This window comes from Mobula birostris, chromosome 4 (genome assembly GCF_030028105.1).
Source record: "Mobula birostris isolate sMobBir1 chromosome 4, sMobBir1.hap1, whole genome shotgun sequence".
Classification (NCBI taxonomy): Eukaryota; Metazoa; Chordata; class Chondrichthyes; order Myliobatiformes; family Myliobatidae; genus Mobula; species Mobula birostris.
In genome coordinates this window covers 61,050,641-61,069,870 of record NC_092373.1, presented here as the reverse complement: position 1 = coordinate 61,069,870, position 19,230 = coordinate 61,050,641, and the positions used below count along the sequence as shown (strand labels likewise).

General features: G+C 39.9%; 1 protein-coding gene across 2 annotated transcripts in view; it reads right to left on the bottom strand.

Moving 5' to 3' along the window:
- The window catches only part of ppm1lb (protein phosphatase, Mg2+/Mn2+ dependent, 1Lb), a 141,820-nt gene that overhangs the window by 118,337 nt on the left and 4,253 nt on the right, over positions 1-19,230 (bottom strand). The window contains exon 1 of one of the 2 annotated variants that reach the window (XM_072255419.1): positions 18,846-18,955. The exons of the other annotated variant lie outside the window; for it this stretch is intronic. Coding sequence (XP_072111520.1) covers positions 18,846-18,905 — 60 coding nt within the window. The 5' untranslated portion in view covers positions 18,906-18,955. Of the gene's footprint in view, positions 1-18,845; positions 18,956-19,230 lie in introns of those variants that run through there. 2 annotated transcript variants of the gene reach the window in all.

The following is a 19,230-nucleotide window of genomic DNA, read 5'->3' as shown; positions in this document are numbered from 1 at the left end:
ATCATTTTTAATGCATGCATTTCTAAATGACAATAAACAAGGACTGAGAGTCCTCATAATCTAATCATCTCCACATCCACTCTATCCAGGCCCCTAGAAGTATCATTCTTTCAGGAATTATTTAATGTTTGAGTACTGAAAAATGCAAAATTTAAATGTGATTTAAAATTTACTTTTCTCCTTTCTGTATTTTTTCCCTTAATTGATTTATTCTTTCTTTTTATTTTCTCTTACATAATTGAAGTATCTTGAACACCTACATTCATTTACATTCTTTCATAACACTCATGCTGTTTCATAAACTCTCAAACTGATTAGTTAAAGCTTGTCAAAATTAGATTTTCACTTTCAATAATTTTGACAGCTAAAATTGATGTTTATTTTTAGGCAATATTATCTCCAATTGTAAAGCATGAGCAGTAATTGTGGTAGTTTTAAATTTTTAAATTATTGTTATCATTTAACAGGTATATTTTGCACAAAATGAAAAAAAAAATTGTCTCAGGTTTTTTGTCATACTCACGAGTGTGCATAGTTTTGCTAGGTCAGGGAAACCTGATCTCCCAGGACTGTTACATTTTAAAATTTGCTTGAAGGTCAATGTTAGCAAACTCAGATTTTTAACAATTAAAATATGTCACACAAAATTACATGTATGAAATGAATCAATACTTATTGGCACATACCAATGAAGATAACTTGCCACAAAGCCTGGTTAGAGTGATTAATACTGGCTTTTTCCTGCTGTACTTAATCAGTTCACACCAGACGTACCCAAATTAAAAGCTGTGGATGAACCATGAGATACGTAGTCTGTTGAGGGCTAGATCTATACAAGAGCTAGTATAGATCCAGAACTATACAAGAAGTCTCGGTATGAACTATGGAAGGTGATCTTAAGAATGAGAAAACAATTCCAATTGAGGTCAGAGATGCAATCCGATACACGGCAGCTCTGGCAGGGTTTGCAGGCCATTACTTCATACAGAGCAAAACCTAACATCATGAATGGCATGTGATCCTTCGCTCCCAGATGAGCTCAACATCTTTCATATATGCTTTGAAAGAGAGAATAGAACTATGACTATGCAAATCCCTGCAACATCCAGAGAACCTGTGATCTGTCTCAGAGGTCAATATCAGAACATCTTTCAAGACGTTGTCGGTGTACCTGGTAGGGCTGTGAAAACCTGTGCCAGTCAACTGGCAACAGTGTTCAAGGACATCTTCAATCTCTCACTGCTGCAGTTGAAGTTTCTCACCTGCTTCAAAGGGGCAACAATCCTACCAGTGTCCAAAAAGAGTGTGAGCTGCCTCAATGACTATTGCTCAGTGGCACTTGAATCTACCCTAATGAAGTGCTTTGAGAGGTTTGTCAAGGCTAGAATCAACTCCTGCCTAAGCAAGGTCAAATGCCATCCATAAATTTGCCAATGACACAACTATTGGTAGAATTTCAGATGTTGACGAGGCATGCAGGAACGAGATTGATCAGCTGGTTCATTGGTGTTGCAGCAACAACCTGGCACTCAATGTCCTTAAGACCAAGGAATTGATTGTGGACTTCAGGAAGGGGAACTCGAGGGAACACACTCTCTTTGAGGGATCAAAAGTGGAAAGGATGAACAGTTTCAAGTTCCTGAGTATCAACATCTCTGAGGATCTATCCTGGGCCCAACATATTGATGCAATTACAAAGAAGGCAGAACAGTCACTATACTCATTTGGAAATTGGTTATGTTACACTCACGAATTTCTACAAATATACCGTGAAGAGCATTCTAACTGGTTGCATCACCATCTAGTGTGGCCACTGCATAGGACCAGAAAAAGCCATAGGAAGTTGTAAACTCAGCTAGCTCCATCATGGGCACTAGCCTCCCCAGCATCCTAGACACCTTCAAAAGGCGATGCCTCAAAACAAGTGACATCCATCGTTAAGAACTCCCTTCACCCAGGACATGCCCTCTTCTCATTGCTACCATCAAGGAGGAGCCTGATTACACACAGTCAACGTTTCATGAACAGCTTCTTCCCCTCCGCCATCAGATTTCTGAATGGACAATGAACCCATGAATACTTCCTCAGTATTTTTTCACTCTCATTTGAACTAATTATTTATTTTCTTAAAATAATCTTATTGTAATCTACAGTTTTTATTAATATATATTTCAATGCACTGTTGCCACAAACCAGCACATTTCACAACATATGCTGGTGATATTAAACCTGTTTCAGATTCTGACCTTAAGGCACTTGATAAGAAAAAAGATTAAAATCTAAATGTGCTTTTCTGATGCAGACCCAGCCACAACAAAATCTGGGCAACTATCATTTTTACTCTTCTGGGATTGAGACTGACAAAACAAGTGGTTTACTATTGTATTATTCTACACATTCATGTATGACTAATATGAAAAGAATGATGTTGGTAATAGCAACACACATCAAAGTTGCTGGTGAACGCAGCAGGCCAGGCAGCATCTCTAGGAAGAGGTACAGTTGACGTTTCAGGCCGAGACCCTTCGTCAGGACTAACTGAAGGAAGAGCTAGTAAGAGATTTGAAAGTGGGAGGGGGAGGGGGGATCCAAAATGATAGGAGAAGACAGGAGGGGGAGGGATGGAGCCAAGAGCTGGACAGGTGATTGGCAAAGGGGATATGAGAGGATATGAAGGGTCTCGGCCTAAAACGTCGACTGTACCTCTTCCTAGAGATGCTGCCTGGCCTGCTGCATTCACCAGCAACTTTGATGTGTGTTGCTTGAATTTCCAGCATCTGCAGAATTCCTGTTGTTCAATGTTGGTAATAGACCTGTATTGCCATGATCTTAATTTTTATGTCTTCACTACTTGAGTATACTTGATATTTTAAAACATGCTAACATTATGTACAATTGATATGGTTTTGTACATAAATATTTCAATTTAAAGTATGTTTTATGTATTGTACAGTACTGCTGCCACAAAACAAATTTCACGACATAACACAATAAGAGCATAAGATGTAGAGCAGAATTAGGCCATTCAGACTATGGAGTCTGATCTGCAATTCTATCATGACCGATTTATTTTCCTCTCAACCTCATTCTTCTACCTTCTCCGCATAACCTTTGACATCCATACCTATTAAATATACCCAATGATTTGACCTCCACAGCCATCTGTGACGATGAACTCCATGATTTTACCCACCACTCCATGGCTAAAGAAATTCCTCTTCATCTGTTTTCTAAAGGATCACACTTCTATTCTGAGATGGTTCCCTGTGGTTCTAGACTTCCCAAATATTGGAAACATCCTCTGCACATCCACCCTATCTAGGTCTTTCAATATTCCACAGGATTCAATGAGGTCCCTCCTTATTCTTCTAAACTCTAGCAAGTACAGGGCCAGAGCCATCAAATGCTCCTCATTCACTAACCCTTCTATTCCCAGGATCATTCTAGTAAACCTCCTCTGGACTCTCTCCAATTCCACACATCCTTTCTTAGAAATGGGGCCCACAACTGCTCACAATACTCCAAATGTAGTCTGACCAATGTCTTATAAAGCCTCAATATTATGTTCATATTTTATACTCTAGTCCTCTGGAGATGAATGTTAGTATTGTTTTTGCCTTCCGTACCACCAACTCAACCTGCAAGTTAACCTTTAAGGAATCCTGCACTGGTACTCCCAAGTCCTTTTTGCACTTCCATTCTCTCAATTTGCTCCATTTTAGTTTACGCTTTTATTCCTTCTACCAAAGTGCATGACCATACACTTCCCTACACTATATTCCATCTGCCACTTCTTTACCCATTTTCCTAATCTGTCCAAATTCTGCAGACTCCCTGCTTCCACAAAAAATATATCTCCACCCACCTTTATATCATCAGCAAACTTGGCCACAAAACAATTGATTCTATCTGCCAGATCATTAACATATAGTGCGAAAAGTAGCAGATCCAACACTGACCCCTGAAGGACATCACTAATCACCAACAACCAACCAGAAAACGCCTCCTTTATTCCCATTCTTTGCCTTCCGCCAGCCAGCCAATCTTCTGTCAATGCTAGTATCTTGCCTGTAATACCATGGGTTCTTATCATGTTTAGCATCTTATGTGTGGTACTTAGTCAAGAGCCTTCTGAAAATTCAAGTGAAACAATATCCACTGATTCTTTTTTGTCTCGCCTGCCTATTATTTCCTCAAAGAATTCCAACAGATTTGTTAGGTGGGATTTCCCTTTAAGGAAACCATGCTGACTTCAGACTATTTTGTCATGTGCCTCCAAGTTCCCCAAAACCTCATCCTTACTGATGGACTCTAACATCTTGCCAACCACTGAATTTAGCCGAACTGTACTATAATTTCCCGTCTTTTGCCTCTCTCCCTTCTTATTGAGTGGATGTCTGGAGATGTAGAGGAGACTTGACCCAAGAGCAGAGAAGCAGAGCAGTGAACAATAACTTTAATAATAGAGCACAAAATTATAAACCACAAGGGGGCCACAAAACAAGAGAGAACAGGAACTAAACACAACAGACAGCAAGGTAAACTTTAGGCTGGGTAAAAAGCTAGGAGCAACAGATTGAGTCAGAACAAGGACTGTGGATTGCAGCTGGGGAAAAATAGGCTGCAGGTGATGCGTCTGGAACGAGCTGTAGATGAATCCTATTAGCTGGGTGCAGATTGGGAGGTGCCCGCATGTGCAGGCTGGGAAGCGTCACTGGGAGCAGACCTGACAGTGGAGTGACATTTGCAATTTTCCAGTCCTCCAGAACCTTTCCAGACTCTAGTGATTCTAGAAAGATCTCTATTAATACCTCCACATTCTCTTCCAGGGACATTAAACCTGATTCTGATTCTCATTGAGTGCTAATGAATATTTCTGTGAGAAAGATTTTTAAGTAAGCTGCAGTGCTCTCTTTTGATAATAAAGTCACAAGCTATAGAAATATTTACCATAAATTTTAAATAAACTTCAAAATTATAGAAACTAACAGATTTAGAGCCTTTATCATCAGAATAAAAGCACATCGAAAATAAGAAAATAACTTTAAAGATACAATTGATTTATACAATATAAATTTCTAAATTTCTAAATTCATTTTGCCCAAACTTCAATCAACTTTGGACACAATATATTCTGTTACGTAGCCTAAGCTAAGGTTCCAGAGACTTGAACCAAGGAATTAGATTATTTGGTGGTGCTTCTTTCAGAAATTGGGTTTGCTGAATGTAAATTATAATTTCTAGATGAAATTATACTCATTGCAAAATGAGTTGCACCTTCACCTTCATTCATGATCCCTGTTAATGCACTTGACATTCTTCCAGCATTACTTGTGAACTTCCTGATGTCAATCATTACACAGCACAATTATAACTGGTTCTGACATAAATTGGAAGTTCCTCGAAGTGACATTGAAGAATGTCACTTCAGAATAATGATTAAAACCTGCAGCATTCTTAATTTATTTGTAGATTAATGGACTATTCTCCTGTCATTGAAACACATCGTAAGATGATACCAGAATAGATTGTAGACGTTTGAAACATCTCCCAGAGTCCTCAGAGTGTACTCAAACCAGTAGTGTGTGCTCCTTGCAACCTTTAACAGCTGAGCGACTCGTTGATGGATACTTCAATGCTAGCAACATTTTTATTACTGGAAGCTTTGCAAGTATTGTAGGCAAATCTGGAGGGTCACAGTCAGCACACAGGTCACAGTTATACCGATGTCCTCAGACCCTTGCTCCCAAAGGGTCTTTACAGATAGGGGATCATGCCTGGTCCTCTCAAATGAGCAATATTAGCTCAGGTTGTCAAGAATGAGATCTTCGACATTTAGCAGGGTGACCTTTGGGTATGGAGCACTCTTACCATGGAGGTCAACTGCTTTCAATTTCCAGGCGTCTGGTGGCTGTTAGAGAGCTTTAGCATATCTCTCAGTTTATTACCCATCAGAGCAGGAGAGAAGTCATCCAGGCTTTGTATACATAGAGGAACAACTTTGTGGCCTTTGGTTTTTGTGAAGAATAGAAGGCAACATCTCGTGCACAGGGATTTTCCAGGATTGTTGTCTTTCCCAAGGTGCAAGCAGCCATCTAGTACACTCATGTTTCATGAAGGCTCCCTGGAAGAATCTAGTTTTATAGGGTTTCTTCCTGATGTTCAAGTTGCTGTGTATCAAAGAAGAATATTCACACACCACTTCCATTTTTCCTGGCAGCTCCCCCAACTTAATCATTATCAAGGAATCCATTTTGCCAGCCTTCTTAATGAACAACACTGCCAATAAAGGGGGAACAAAGGTTATTCTATCCAATTGGTATCGACATCACTTTGTTCTCCTCCCATTCTAGCTGAGTGCCAATTCAAAAGAAGAAGAGTAGTAGTGTAGAATACTACTATTATGCTGAAAATGAGACTACAATGTTGTCAGCAGTCCAGGGCTGAATTTGCCTAACTGATGGAGGGTCTTCCTGTGGTGTGGTGTGGTGCAGGCTGCATAACCTGGCCAACCGGAGAGAACAACTGATTCACTAGTCAGAAACCCCACATACTGAGCATCAAAAACCACAATTAGAAAATCAACAGGAGCACCAGGACAAGGAGGATATTCCTTTTCAATATCATGAGCTTCAGCATCCTGCTGAGCAAAGAAGGGAGGCAATATCTCATAACTGGTTTACTTTTGAACAATAATTCTTATGGGCCTCAGTGAGTCTCCCTATCAAAACAAGTGACCCTGTACAAGTACCTTCCATAAACATGATCACAGTACACCAAAAAGCATGAGTGAGAATCCAAAAGACACACAATATTCCATATTTGCTGCTTTGTGGGACTACCACAATGATTTACAATCCCTGTTGTTGCTACTAAAATGCCTTGGCACAACATCTCTGTTTATCTTGGTGAATGGTTTTCTGTTTAAACCACTCCAACCTCCAGATGAAACAAAAAAAACTTGGCGCAATTCCGATCTGCAGATGCTAACAAGGAACAAAATCTTTCACGCTCTGACAAGCTGATCAGTGCCAATGGTAGATACTTACGGCAATGCAACTGACAATAATGTACATCACAATATATTGTGCAGGCTGCTATGCAATGGGTAAGGAGATGTATTTCATGCTAGTAAAATCTAGACTCATTCAACTGAAGTCAAAAGGTTTATTTTAAAGCCCTGAAACAACTGAGTACACCAAGATAAATGATGGGAAGAATGTACCTAAATCTCCCCTGTGAGGACAAGCTTCCTGTTGTATCCTAAATTTGAATAGGTAAGCCTGACAATGTTCCCACCGCCTCACTGTTCATCTGTATCAGCTTGCTCATTAAAGTATCCCAAATGTAGTTTTCACTTGAGTCTTCTGGGGGAAGTATTGATGTGTAAACCATCTCCCTCCAACTGCTTCAACCTCGGGAGTACCCACATCAGATTCCTATGCCTCTTCTGAAAGACAGTGCCCTGCTTAGACCTGGCACCTCTACCAGTCGAATGCCCCTCTAACCTACTTTTCTCATCCCCGCAGTGCCAGTCTCTGAGATGGTGCTGTGTGATCAGGTGCAATGACGCACTGTGCTCATCCTCATCAAGTTCCTCCTCTCTTTTCCTTCCTTCCTGTTCCTTCATCTTCTTGTTTCCACTTGGTCCTGATGTTGTAGTGAAGGGGTAAACAGAAGAGATATCCTCATATCCTGCACAGACAAAACAGAAGAGAGTTGCATATATAAGCAGTGCACTTTGGTGATGCAGAAATGTATGCATGGTAATAAAGATATATGCTATTGATCTTTACAAAGGTGATGCACTGATCACAATGAATCAGAGTTAATGTACATACCTGGCACACTTCATACTGCCTCTCCATGAGGCTTCACATGAGGAGGTGGATCATCTCCTCCAGCTTGGTGAGACAGTGCACTTGAGAGAGTATCTCACCTATCCAGGTGGCCTCTCTGCTATTCTTCGTTGTTGAGCTAAATGGAGCAAATGGACACTGAATAACCTTTACATCGTCCCATGTACAGGGAAGTTATTGACACATAGGTGGGGTTGTGTTGGTGACTAACAATTTGTGTGTGTCTGTGTGTTTGTGTAAGCATTTCAGTGTGAGAGAACAGTTATTACATTTCTTCCGATACTATTCCAATGTGTGGGGATCTTCACCCCAGAGCCACCTTCTGCTAAGATGGTGTGATGCTGGCAGTATCTCCTACCACATCTCTCACTCTTCTTCCCAGATCCCCTAGTGGTATATAAGATCTCACTGATGCGTAACTTTGTCACTTACAGATAGTTCAGAAGTTCACTGCCCCTACCAGGCAGCTTCTCTCTGTCCAAGATAGGCACAGTATGTGTTGCTGATGCATGGTTGCGAGAAGACAATGCCTTACAGATTAAGGCTGGCCCCATTAGGAAATTACCAGGTCACATTTTAGCAATTTTTTATGAGTGGAAAATATGCTATACACATGTTTTGGTCAATTTCCCATGTCTTGAGGGGTAATTAACTTGGCAATAGTACTACATGCAACAATATTTCAACAAGTTGATTTCAACTTCTTGCCAGATAGATATTACGATAATCGATTACTGCTAATTAACACAAAAATTCAGAATACTTACTAAATATAAACAGATAATTATCTACTTATACAATTTTTTTACTTGTTAAAGAAAATACTGTTTTCTGGGCAATTCTTCCGTACAAAAGCAGAGATTTTTCACATTAAGCATTCCTTATACCTTTTTACCAGAAGACTACTAAATTTTGTTAAGTGTATTTCATGTTCTTACACAACGTACTGTGGTTATTATGCATTTTTAGTTAACTCTTTCATACTGTACATGCCATCATTAGTATAAAATGGCACAAAGCTCTGTGTCAAATGTTACCAAAATTTATTCTCATTTTTCTAGGGTGCATCACAACCTGGTATGGAAGTTATCCTGTCCAAGGTGGAAGAAGCTGCAGAAGATTGTGAACATGGTGCAGCACATCACACAAACCAATCTTCCGTCCGTGGACTCACTTTACACCGCACGCTCTCGGAGCAGTGCTGCCAGGGTAATCAAGGACACGACCTACCCAGCCAACACACTTTTCGTCCCTCTTCCCTCCGGGAGAAGGCTCAGGAGCTTGAAGACTCGTACGGCCAGATTTGGGAACAGCTTCTTTCCAACTGTGATAAGACTGCTGAACGGATCCTTACCCAGATCTGGGCTGTACCCTCCAAATATCCGGACCTGCCTCTCGGTTTTTTTTGTACTACCTTACTTTCCGTTTTTCTAATTTTTCTACTTGTGATTTATAATTTAAATTTTTAATATTTACTATCGATTTGTAATCCAGGGAGCGGGAAGCGCAGAATCAAATATCACTATGATGATTGTACGTTCTAGTATCAATTGTTTGGTGACAAAAAAGTATAAAGTATATCAATGGTGACATTTATTTTATGGTTCTCAAACTGATTAATTTTCCATCACAAATCACCTCATTTCTCACATATTCTCTCTGATAATAAAGTAACGTGTAAAAACTCCAGATGATCCAGATGTTTGTTGCTCCAGTTCCAGCATCTGCAGTCTCTTGTGTCTCAATATAAAAACTCTTGTTTATGAAACAGTGAATTTTGGGGAAGATTGTCTGTCATCCAGATCTATTATCAAATAAACCTTTAACTCTGCTACTCTCAAGCACAGGATGAAGTGCAGCCTTCTGTTCAGCAGGATTCTGGCACTTGGACATGAGCACTGTACCATTAGACACCTTATGGATTCCAAAGAAGCAGTGCAAATTTCTCACTTCTCAAGGTAGGTGAAATGCTTGTGGAGCCTATGCCAAGTTATGCCTGGCAGAAACAAAGTAGATCCATTATAATGAATGGGAGAAGTTGGTTGCCAGGGGAAAGGTAACTGGAGTTTTTTTTTAATGCAACACACACAAAATGCTGGAGGAACTCAGCAGGCCAGGCAGTATCTATGGAAAAGAGTATAGTTGATGTTTTGGACCCAGACCCTTCAACAGGATGTTTGGCCCGGAAAGTCGACAATACTCTTTTCCATAGATGCTGCCTGGCCTGCTGAGTTCATTCCGTATTTTGTGTATGTTGCTTGGATTTCCAGCATCTGCAGATTTTCTCTTGTTTGTGATTGGGTTTTTTTTATATATATGATTTTATTGTCTGTTTAATTATTCTTGTGTGTGTATGCCTGTGGTTTTTCAGTCTTTTAATGAGAAAAATGTTATTTAAAATTCAAGGAAATATGCTAACACTCAACAACAGCTTGTAAAATCAAAGATAATGAATGGCTATTGAGGCCATTCTCTTAATGCAGTCCGCCACCTATACTGATGGAGGCCTTGTACTGTACTTGTGTCATCTCATCAGCTCATCTACACTGATAAACTAGGAACCACACCCCGTGATCATGCTGGAAGAAACTATATGATTCAGGAATGGGCAGCTCGCAATCCGGGGCAGAGAAAGCTCCGCAGCAATGGTAATCTGTTGAATCTGAATCAGAACCAAATAGGATTGACAGGATTGAAATCTGTTCTCTGCAAATTTTGTTAAAGAACGGAAAACTTGCATGTACTTCTCACACCCTTTTTAGAACATCCCAAAGCCATTTACAGTCAATTAGCTAAAACACTGGAGGTAACTCTGCTATTCTTTCCATACAATTCATCATGCCCACCAGAGGAACCAGAAAGGAGCCTGCCTTAATGATTCATCTCAATGCCAAGTAGAACAGCACTTTCCATTTATAGAGCATCTTTAACATGGAATAATACCCCATAGATGCACACTGCAACAAAAAATGGTTTCAAGCCGAATGAGGAGACATTAGGACAGCCATCAGAAACAGATTTAAAGGGATATTTTAAAGTTAACGAATGAGGTAGTGAGGCAGAATATAATTCTGGACCCAATGGTCCGTACTGCAAAAAGAAAAATTACAAATTACCAAGCAAACAGAGCTTATGTAGGGCATTACAGCCCAGAAACATCAGAATTCTCAGAGGAAGTTACAGTGAAAATGAAGGAGGTAGTGGTGGTTGATGAAGCCTTGAAGACATTAGAAGTACTGGGTCTGCAGAGTATTGGAAGGGCGGAAGTTTATAAAAGAGAGAAGAAACAGCTGCAGAAAGCTGCAAACTCAACCAGCTCCATTATGGACACTAGCCTCTCCAGTATCAAAGACATATTCAAAAGGTGATGCCCCAAAGATGCAGTATCTGCCATTAAGTACTCCGATCACCCAGGACATACTTCTTCTCATTGCCTGTATCAAGGAGGAGGTACACTCAATATTTTAGGAACAGCTTCTTCTCTACTGTCATCAGACTTCTGAATGGGCAATGACTCATGTACACTACCTCACTGTTTTTTTTTGCTCTCTTTTTGCAGTACTTAATTAAAATTTATATTTCTTATTGTAATTTACAGTTTTTAAAATTTTATATTGCAATCTACAGCTGCCTCAAAACATATATCATGACTTTATTAAAAATCTATTGAGATAGAGCACAGAATAGGCACTTCCTGCCCTTCAAGCCAAGCTGCCCAGCAATTCTCTTGATTTAATCTGAGTTTAATCATGGGGCAGTTTAGAATGACCAACTGACCTACCAACAAGTACGTCTTTGGACTGTGGGAGGAAACCGGAGCACTTGGAGGAAACACACGCCTTCACGGGGAGAACATACAGGCAGCAAAGGGAATTGAACCCAGGTTGCTGGTACAATAAAGCGTTGTGCTAACCACTACGTTTTACATATGCTAGTGATATTAAACATGATACTGAATCTGAGATGAAAGATACTTGAAGAGAACAATGAAATAATTCCACTGGAAAATAACAAAAGCAGAAGAATAAGAGACAAACAAGAGAAAATCTGCAGATGCTGGAAATCCAAGCAACACACAAGAATAAAAGAAAGGGTAAGAGAGAAGGTAGAAAATTTGAGGTTAGTGTCTGCATCATGCGTACATGTGGAGCAAAGTTCTTAGGTGTTGTTTCTTAATAGTGATGTGCAGATAAGGAACAAGAGGAAGACATAGACTACTGTGTATGACAGACAGAAGGCATGAATGTCAATGCTCTGACTCTGGTTGAATATATAAGATGATTAGGTCAATTCCATTCAGCCAGTCAAGAAAGGAACTGGAAGTGAATGTAGTGCTTGATCATTTCCATTTTCTATAAGTACACTCAAATATCAATCACAGGGCTTGGCACTTGACAATTTTATTGGAGAAATTTCCTTGCTTTGGTAAGGGTAGAAATAGAATCGAATAAATTCAAAAATGGAGCCACGGAAAGATGGGCACAGATTTGCAAATCAACAGCAGTTTAATGTTGGATTGGGGTGTGATGTACTGTAGTGTTATTTTTCTTGTAGCTTAGTTTTCCTGTGCTTGTTTGTAATTTTATACAATCACCTATTTGCCATACATTTAATCGTTCAGTTAATTATCGAGCAATAACAGTATAGTGGCTTCTGTATATTTCTAGAAACTTCTTTGCTTTCCATAGCCAGTGTCACACCACTTGAATTCGGCTATCTTATAGGTTAATTGTTATCATTGGAATTCTTTGTTATCTGTATTCCGAATATGAGACAACCACAACAAATTTTTGTCTTGCCTTTCTTTGTTCGTTCTTTGTTCATGTAACATTTAATAAAATTGCTAGCAATAAATTTTATTCTTCATTCTAGGCTTCTGAAGTAACACTGGATTGCAAAAGTATCAGTACATGAACTAAAATGAGTTTACTACAGTAGAAATAACCAGCTAGATTCCTGAAAGCAGCACTAGGCTAAACACCAAAAATATATTTGGCAGTTTCTCTGTATCCTATGTGATCAAATATTCTGCAATGTTTACCTGGCCTAGATGTTAAAGACTGTATGTTTCTACTGAATCTCTCAGCAAGCAGATGATATTCATTTACAGATAGGAGGGGCTGGCAACCAACAATCCTGCAGCATTAGTGTTTAAAATATATGATAACATGTATTATCAACCAAAGAGCATTGGAAAGTACATACAAATTAGGAAATTACTTTCTTTCTGTCATATTCAAACTAGAAAAAAGCACACTTGCAAACTATTTTGAAAGATAAACTCTAACTGGCAAGGTTGACTTTCAAGAACTAACTTGATGAAAGACTGGCAGCCTGAACTATTAACTCCGTTTCTCTTTCCACAGATACTACCTGGGCTGCTGAACATTTCCAACATTTACAGATTTTATCCCAAGAGCCTGTACTTCCTACAAAAGTACATTTTTCAGTACAGATCTGAATTCTTCACACAGTACTAGATTTGGACACAATTAATTTAAATCTGCTTTGCTTAGTAGACAGTATCAGCATAGAGTTAAAGGCCTAGAAATTCAAGCAAATATCAGATTCCTTTGAATGTCATGTAATTGAAATCTGACTTTAATCCTGTTACTCACATGTATTGACATTATTGGGTGAACCATATTCCTGTCACAGGTGAAGTGCCATAGATCTAATTTTTAAGGTTACTGAATTTAATTCAATTCTTGTATGATCCAACATCATTGTTATTCCTAGGAAAACCATGCTTTACCATGACATAACAGGATTGGGATCCTGTCAGATAAGTTTGAACCTTCCCATATGGCACCAATATATTCCTTCCCCAATTTCACTACTGACTCCACGCAACCCAGGCCCCAACCTCCAGATGTTCAGGAATTCCCCATTCTCTAACCCTACTGATGTTCAAAGTTCCCCTGGTCCCCTGATGTTCTGAAGTTTCGGGAGCACTGGTAGCCAGCACCATATTTGAAGACCACTTTACCAGCCCTGGCAATCTTCGTAATTTCCCTCCCAACCACAATCCCAGTACTAATCCTCACTGTCCTTGAAGGCAACTCCAACCCCATTACCAACTGGCCACCTACCTTTCTTAGGAACCAATCACAGACCCTAACCTTGGGCTTCAGCCACCAGCCTTCTCCTCTGTTTGAATCCTCATACTTCACCACCCCTCCCTCCACCCAAAATTCCCAGATCCAGATTCGGTTCCAGTTTACAATTTTTTCCATGAAGGAAAAAAGCAACAACCTTTCACCAGTGCTTGAGGAACTCTATGCATTAGAATTTCCAGCCAAGAATAAAACCTTTGGGGAAGGTTTATACTAGTTTGGCAGGGGGGTGGGAAGCAGAAGGATAGGTCAGAGAATGGGGCAGTTGTTGTGAAGGAAGATGCAGCCCGTAGAGAGACTGTGAGGAAGGGCAGGCAATGGAAAGGGCATAATCACAGTCAGTTGAATGGGTTGAAATGGGTCTATTTAAATGTGAGAAGTATCAGAAACAAAGGAGATGAACTTAAGAGCATGGGTCAGTACATGGAAATATGACATTGTGCCCATTACAGACTTGGCTGTCATAAGAGCAGGAATGGCTGCTGGATATTCCAGAGTTCAGGTGTTTCAAAAGGGACAGGGCGGGAGGTAAAAGAGGTGGGGGAGTGGCATAGCTAATCAGGAATAGTATCACAGCTAGAGAAAGGGAGGACATCCAGGAAGGATCGTTTACTGAGTCAGTGTAGGTGGAAGTAAGAAACAAGTAGGGAGCAATCACTCTACTGGGAGTATTCTATAGACCCCCCCCCCCACCCAACAGACATTGAGGTGCAGTTTGGGAGGCAGATCTTGGAAAGATGCCAAAATAACAATGATGCTATCACGGGTGACTTCAACTTCCCTAATATTGACTGGCACCTCCTCAATGCAAAATGTCTAGATGGGGCAGAATTTGTTAAGTAATTAGCCTGAACTATTTTTTTAATCCCAAAGCCAATGACCTTTTCACAATGTGTTCCATTCATTGGCTTTCTTCAAAAGCACTTTGAAAACCCCGTTTCCTCATTTTGTTATTTCATATTTTATCTTGTTCTTCTATGTAGGGGGCATTATAAAAACAAAAATAAATCAAATAAAAAATATGCACTTGAACGCAAGCCACCTAATTACTTGTGTTGTTTCGATCCATGGGGTAGCACAATTCAATACCACAGCTCCAAGATATAATGCTCCCTAATCATACACAGCCCTTATGCAAACAGTGAATTTAATCAGGTACTGCAAATAAAAAACATTTAAACACTGGATGAAACAGGTTTTTGGCAGACCAAAAATATTCTTTTATTTAAATGGTGCATGCATTTTCAATTGATTGCTCTAAGTATTGTAGCAACAGAACCTTTCATAGGATATACACAAAAGCTAAAATTAATCCTATATTTTACATTGTGCTAACTGAAAATAAAATTATTAGATAGGGCACCTTTCTCTATATATCTCATTTTACAGCAAAATGAAAGGAATACCTGCTCAGTAACAGCACTTTGATGTATTGCAAAATAAATAACTGATCACATTGCCAACAATAGGTATGAATGCTTATGAAGTATGTGGTTCACTTCTACAAAACCTTGCAATAAGGTACTGAACTATCTGATACATCATCTAATTTCCAATGAGAAAACATTAGTTTTGGATATGATAAATAACCTTAATATTAATCATACTAATATGTGGGAAAGCATCAGGAATGTCAAAAATGTAAAATTAGGGAATGTATTCACAGCCCATTAATACAGTTTTGAGGCAAGTATCTCACCAAAGAGGGATGGAACATATCAATGACACACTGTACTTGTATTGGATTTCCAATGCACCACTACAACTTGATTTAAAATCCAACCGTAGATGTGTACACTGCCCCAGCCTCAGGAATCTCAGCTACAAAAGGAAGCAGAACTGGAAGTGGAATTGATTTATTACTGTCATGTGTACCAAGACACAGTGAAAAACTTTTCTCGCATACGGTTTGTACAGATCAATTCATTATGCAGTGTATTGAGATAGCACAAGGTAAAACAGTAACATAATGCAGAATAAAACATAATAGCTACAGAGAAAGTGCAGTGCAGGTGACAGTAAGATGCAAAATCATAACAAGGCAGACAGTGAGATCAGGAGCAATCTTATCAAACTAGGGAACCATTCAATAGTCTTAAAACAGTGGGGTAAAAGCTGTCACTGAGCCTGGTTGTACATGATTTCAGGCTTTTGCATCTTCTGCTTGATGGCTGAGGGGAGAGGAGAGAATGTCAGGGTTGGTCTTTGACTATGCTGGTTGCTTTATTGAGGCAACAAGATGTACAGAGAGAGATACAACTACCTGAAGAAGATTAAATGCCTTAAAAGCATTCCTTGTTGGTCAACAGGAGAAAAAGAGCAGCTCCAATAAACTCCACCCTGCCAATCATCTAACTCTCTCACAACTGCTCAACAGAAATATATTCAACACCATGCAATGCACTCTCACTATTGTCTCCCTCATTACTCCCAGCCCTGATTCCCCAGCTCTATACAGCAACCCACTCCTCCAGCCTTTCTAATTACTGGGATCTCTTGTTGCTGTTCTGTTTAACAGATGTGGGCTTATTAGCTCAACTGATAGCTTAATGGGAAGTCACAACAATAATTATGATGAGGTCTTGGCGAAATTCTGTGTTCTTGGCCTCAAAACAAAAATCAGTTTGCTACATCCTAAGCAACACACACAAAATGCTGGAGGAACTCAGCAGGCCACAGCATCTATTGAAAAGAGTAAACAGTCGATGTTTCAGGCTGAGATCATGAAGGGTCTTGGCCTGAAATGTTGACTGTTTACTCTTTTCCACAGATGCTTCCTAGCCTGCTGAGATCCTCCAGTATTTTGTGTGTGTTGCTTTGGATTACTGGCATCTGCAGATTTTTTTTGTGTTTGTGATTCTGTTGCTACATCCTACCCTACTTCCCTCAAGTCACAGGTTTTAAATGCAGTTAACAAGGGAATGTTCTAAAGTTCACTCATAGTTCAAAAATAACCTTCTGAACTCTGGAATAAATCTCATTTATTCCACTACTGAACCCTTTTCGCTATTCATAGGATAACTCATTTCCAATCAGAACTCTATAATCCCTGACCCTCCCATGGTCTGAAAGTCCAGCCATCAAAACTTTGAACATATGCATGTAGTAGTAACCCAGCACTCACAGCTCACTTGATACAGAATTCCAAACATTTATAACTCATTCTTCCTCATCTCAATCCTCACTGGCCTACTCCTCTCTGATACCATGCTTTTTGGTTTTGGACTTTGCCACCAAGGAAGACATCCTCACAACATCTCTTCTGTCAAATTCCTTCAGAACCTTCTACATTTCATCCCAAGACTATACCTCCTTTGTGAAGGATACCAAAACCATACAGTGTGGTCACACTGCTCAATCATTCTGCACATTCTCACTTGTGATCTAATCTACAGGCAATAAAGCACGATCCCATTTGCATTCTTAATTACTTGCTGTGTCTGCATGATAACCTGTTGTATCTCTCAGATATCCCAGCAACTGCTTTTACATAAAATAAATTTATTTAAATAACATAAACAACAGGAATTCTGCAGATGCTGGAAATTCAAGCAACACACATAAAAGTTGCTGGTGAATGCAGCAGGCCAGGCAGCATCTGTAGGAAGAGGTGCAATCGACGTTTCAGGCCAAGACCCTTCGTCAGGACTAACTGAAGGAAGAGTGAGTAAGGGATTTGAAAGTTGGAGGGGGAGGGGGAGATCCAAAATGATAGGAGAAGACAGGAGGGGGAGGGATGGAGCCAAGAGCTGGACAGGTGATTGGCAAAAGGGATACGAGAAGATCATGGGACAGGAGGTCCGGGAAGAAAGACAAGGGTGGGGGGGGACCCAGAGGATGATATGAGAGGATCATGGGACAGGAAGTCCGGGAAGATACGAGAGGATCATGGGACACCTTATATTCCGTCTAGGTAGCTTCCAACCTGATGGCATGAACATCGACTTCTCTAACTTCCGCTAATGCCCCACCTCCCCCTCGTACCCCATCTGTTACTTATTTTTATACACACATTCTTTCTCTCAATCTCCTTTTTCTCCCTCTGTCCCTCTGAATATACCCCTTGCCCATCCTCTGGGTTCCCCCCCCCCCGTCTTTCTTCCCGGACCTCCTGTCCCATGATCCTCTCGTATCCCTTTTGCCTATCATCTGCCCAGCTCTTGGCTCCATCTCTCCCCCTCCTGTCTTCTCCTATCATTTTGGATCTCCCCCTCCCCCTCCAACTTTCAAATCCCTTACTCACTCTTCCTTCAGTTAGTCCTGACGAAGGGTCTCGGCCTGAAACGTCGACTGCACCTCTTCCTAGAGATGCTGCCTGGCCTGCTGCGTTCACCAGCAACTTTTATGTGTGTTGCTTTTATTTAAATAACATTTTGCCTTTTTAATTTTCCTACCAAAGTGCATAACCTCACTTCCCTTATCATGTTTATTTTGCTGTCTTTTTGTCTCCACTTACCCAATGAATTCTGTCTCTCTGGGTCCTCTCAACGTACTCTCCTATCTATTCCTGTACTGTCAGCAAACTGTTGAGAGTTATTAATGTACATGTATTGTACATAAAAAAGTTAGGATTCTAATCTTGCTGAAATACTCAGTTTGTAATATAATTTTAAAAATGTCATACTGGCTGCAATACATTCATGAAGCTTTGATTCCAAGTAGAATACTGTCACATTTTTACCATGTTGGGATTAGTACAATGGCGCTACCTTTGTCATTTTTTTCTCAAAAAAGTTTTTTTCTTGTTTAACATTTAAAGTATCCCTTACCGTTGACAAAACTGTTTTATCTATTTCCCTTTGGCAACATGATAGTAAATGCAAAATTGAAACGCTCAAGGACTCTAACAGTAATTATAATTAAATCCTACCATCCCCTGTATCCGTCTGAAGATGTTACAGGAGGGTGGTAATCCTTGTGGAGGCATCATCTTTCATTAAATGCTTGCTCCTTGTCACATCACGGGCAATCAATGTTGGTTGCAAAAGCATAAACTGCTATTTCATTTTAAAAGCGTTGTAAAACGAAAGACGCTGCGTGCATAAAGATTACAGTTAACACGCAATTCTTTTAATAGTGAAGGAGTTATCAGAAAGCGCACTTGTACCCTAAGGGGCATTCTACTGAGCTATCGAAAAGCAAGTTAAATTAAAGCTCAGTGGGAAAGGCAGGAGCAGGGCAGAGGTGATTGATAGTGTAGATATTATTTAGTAATCCGAACACGTTTTAATCTGGTTGTAGGGCACAGCTGCTTG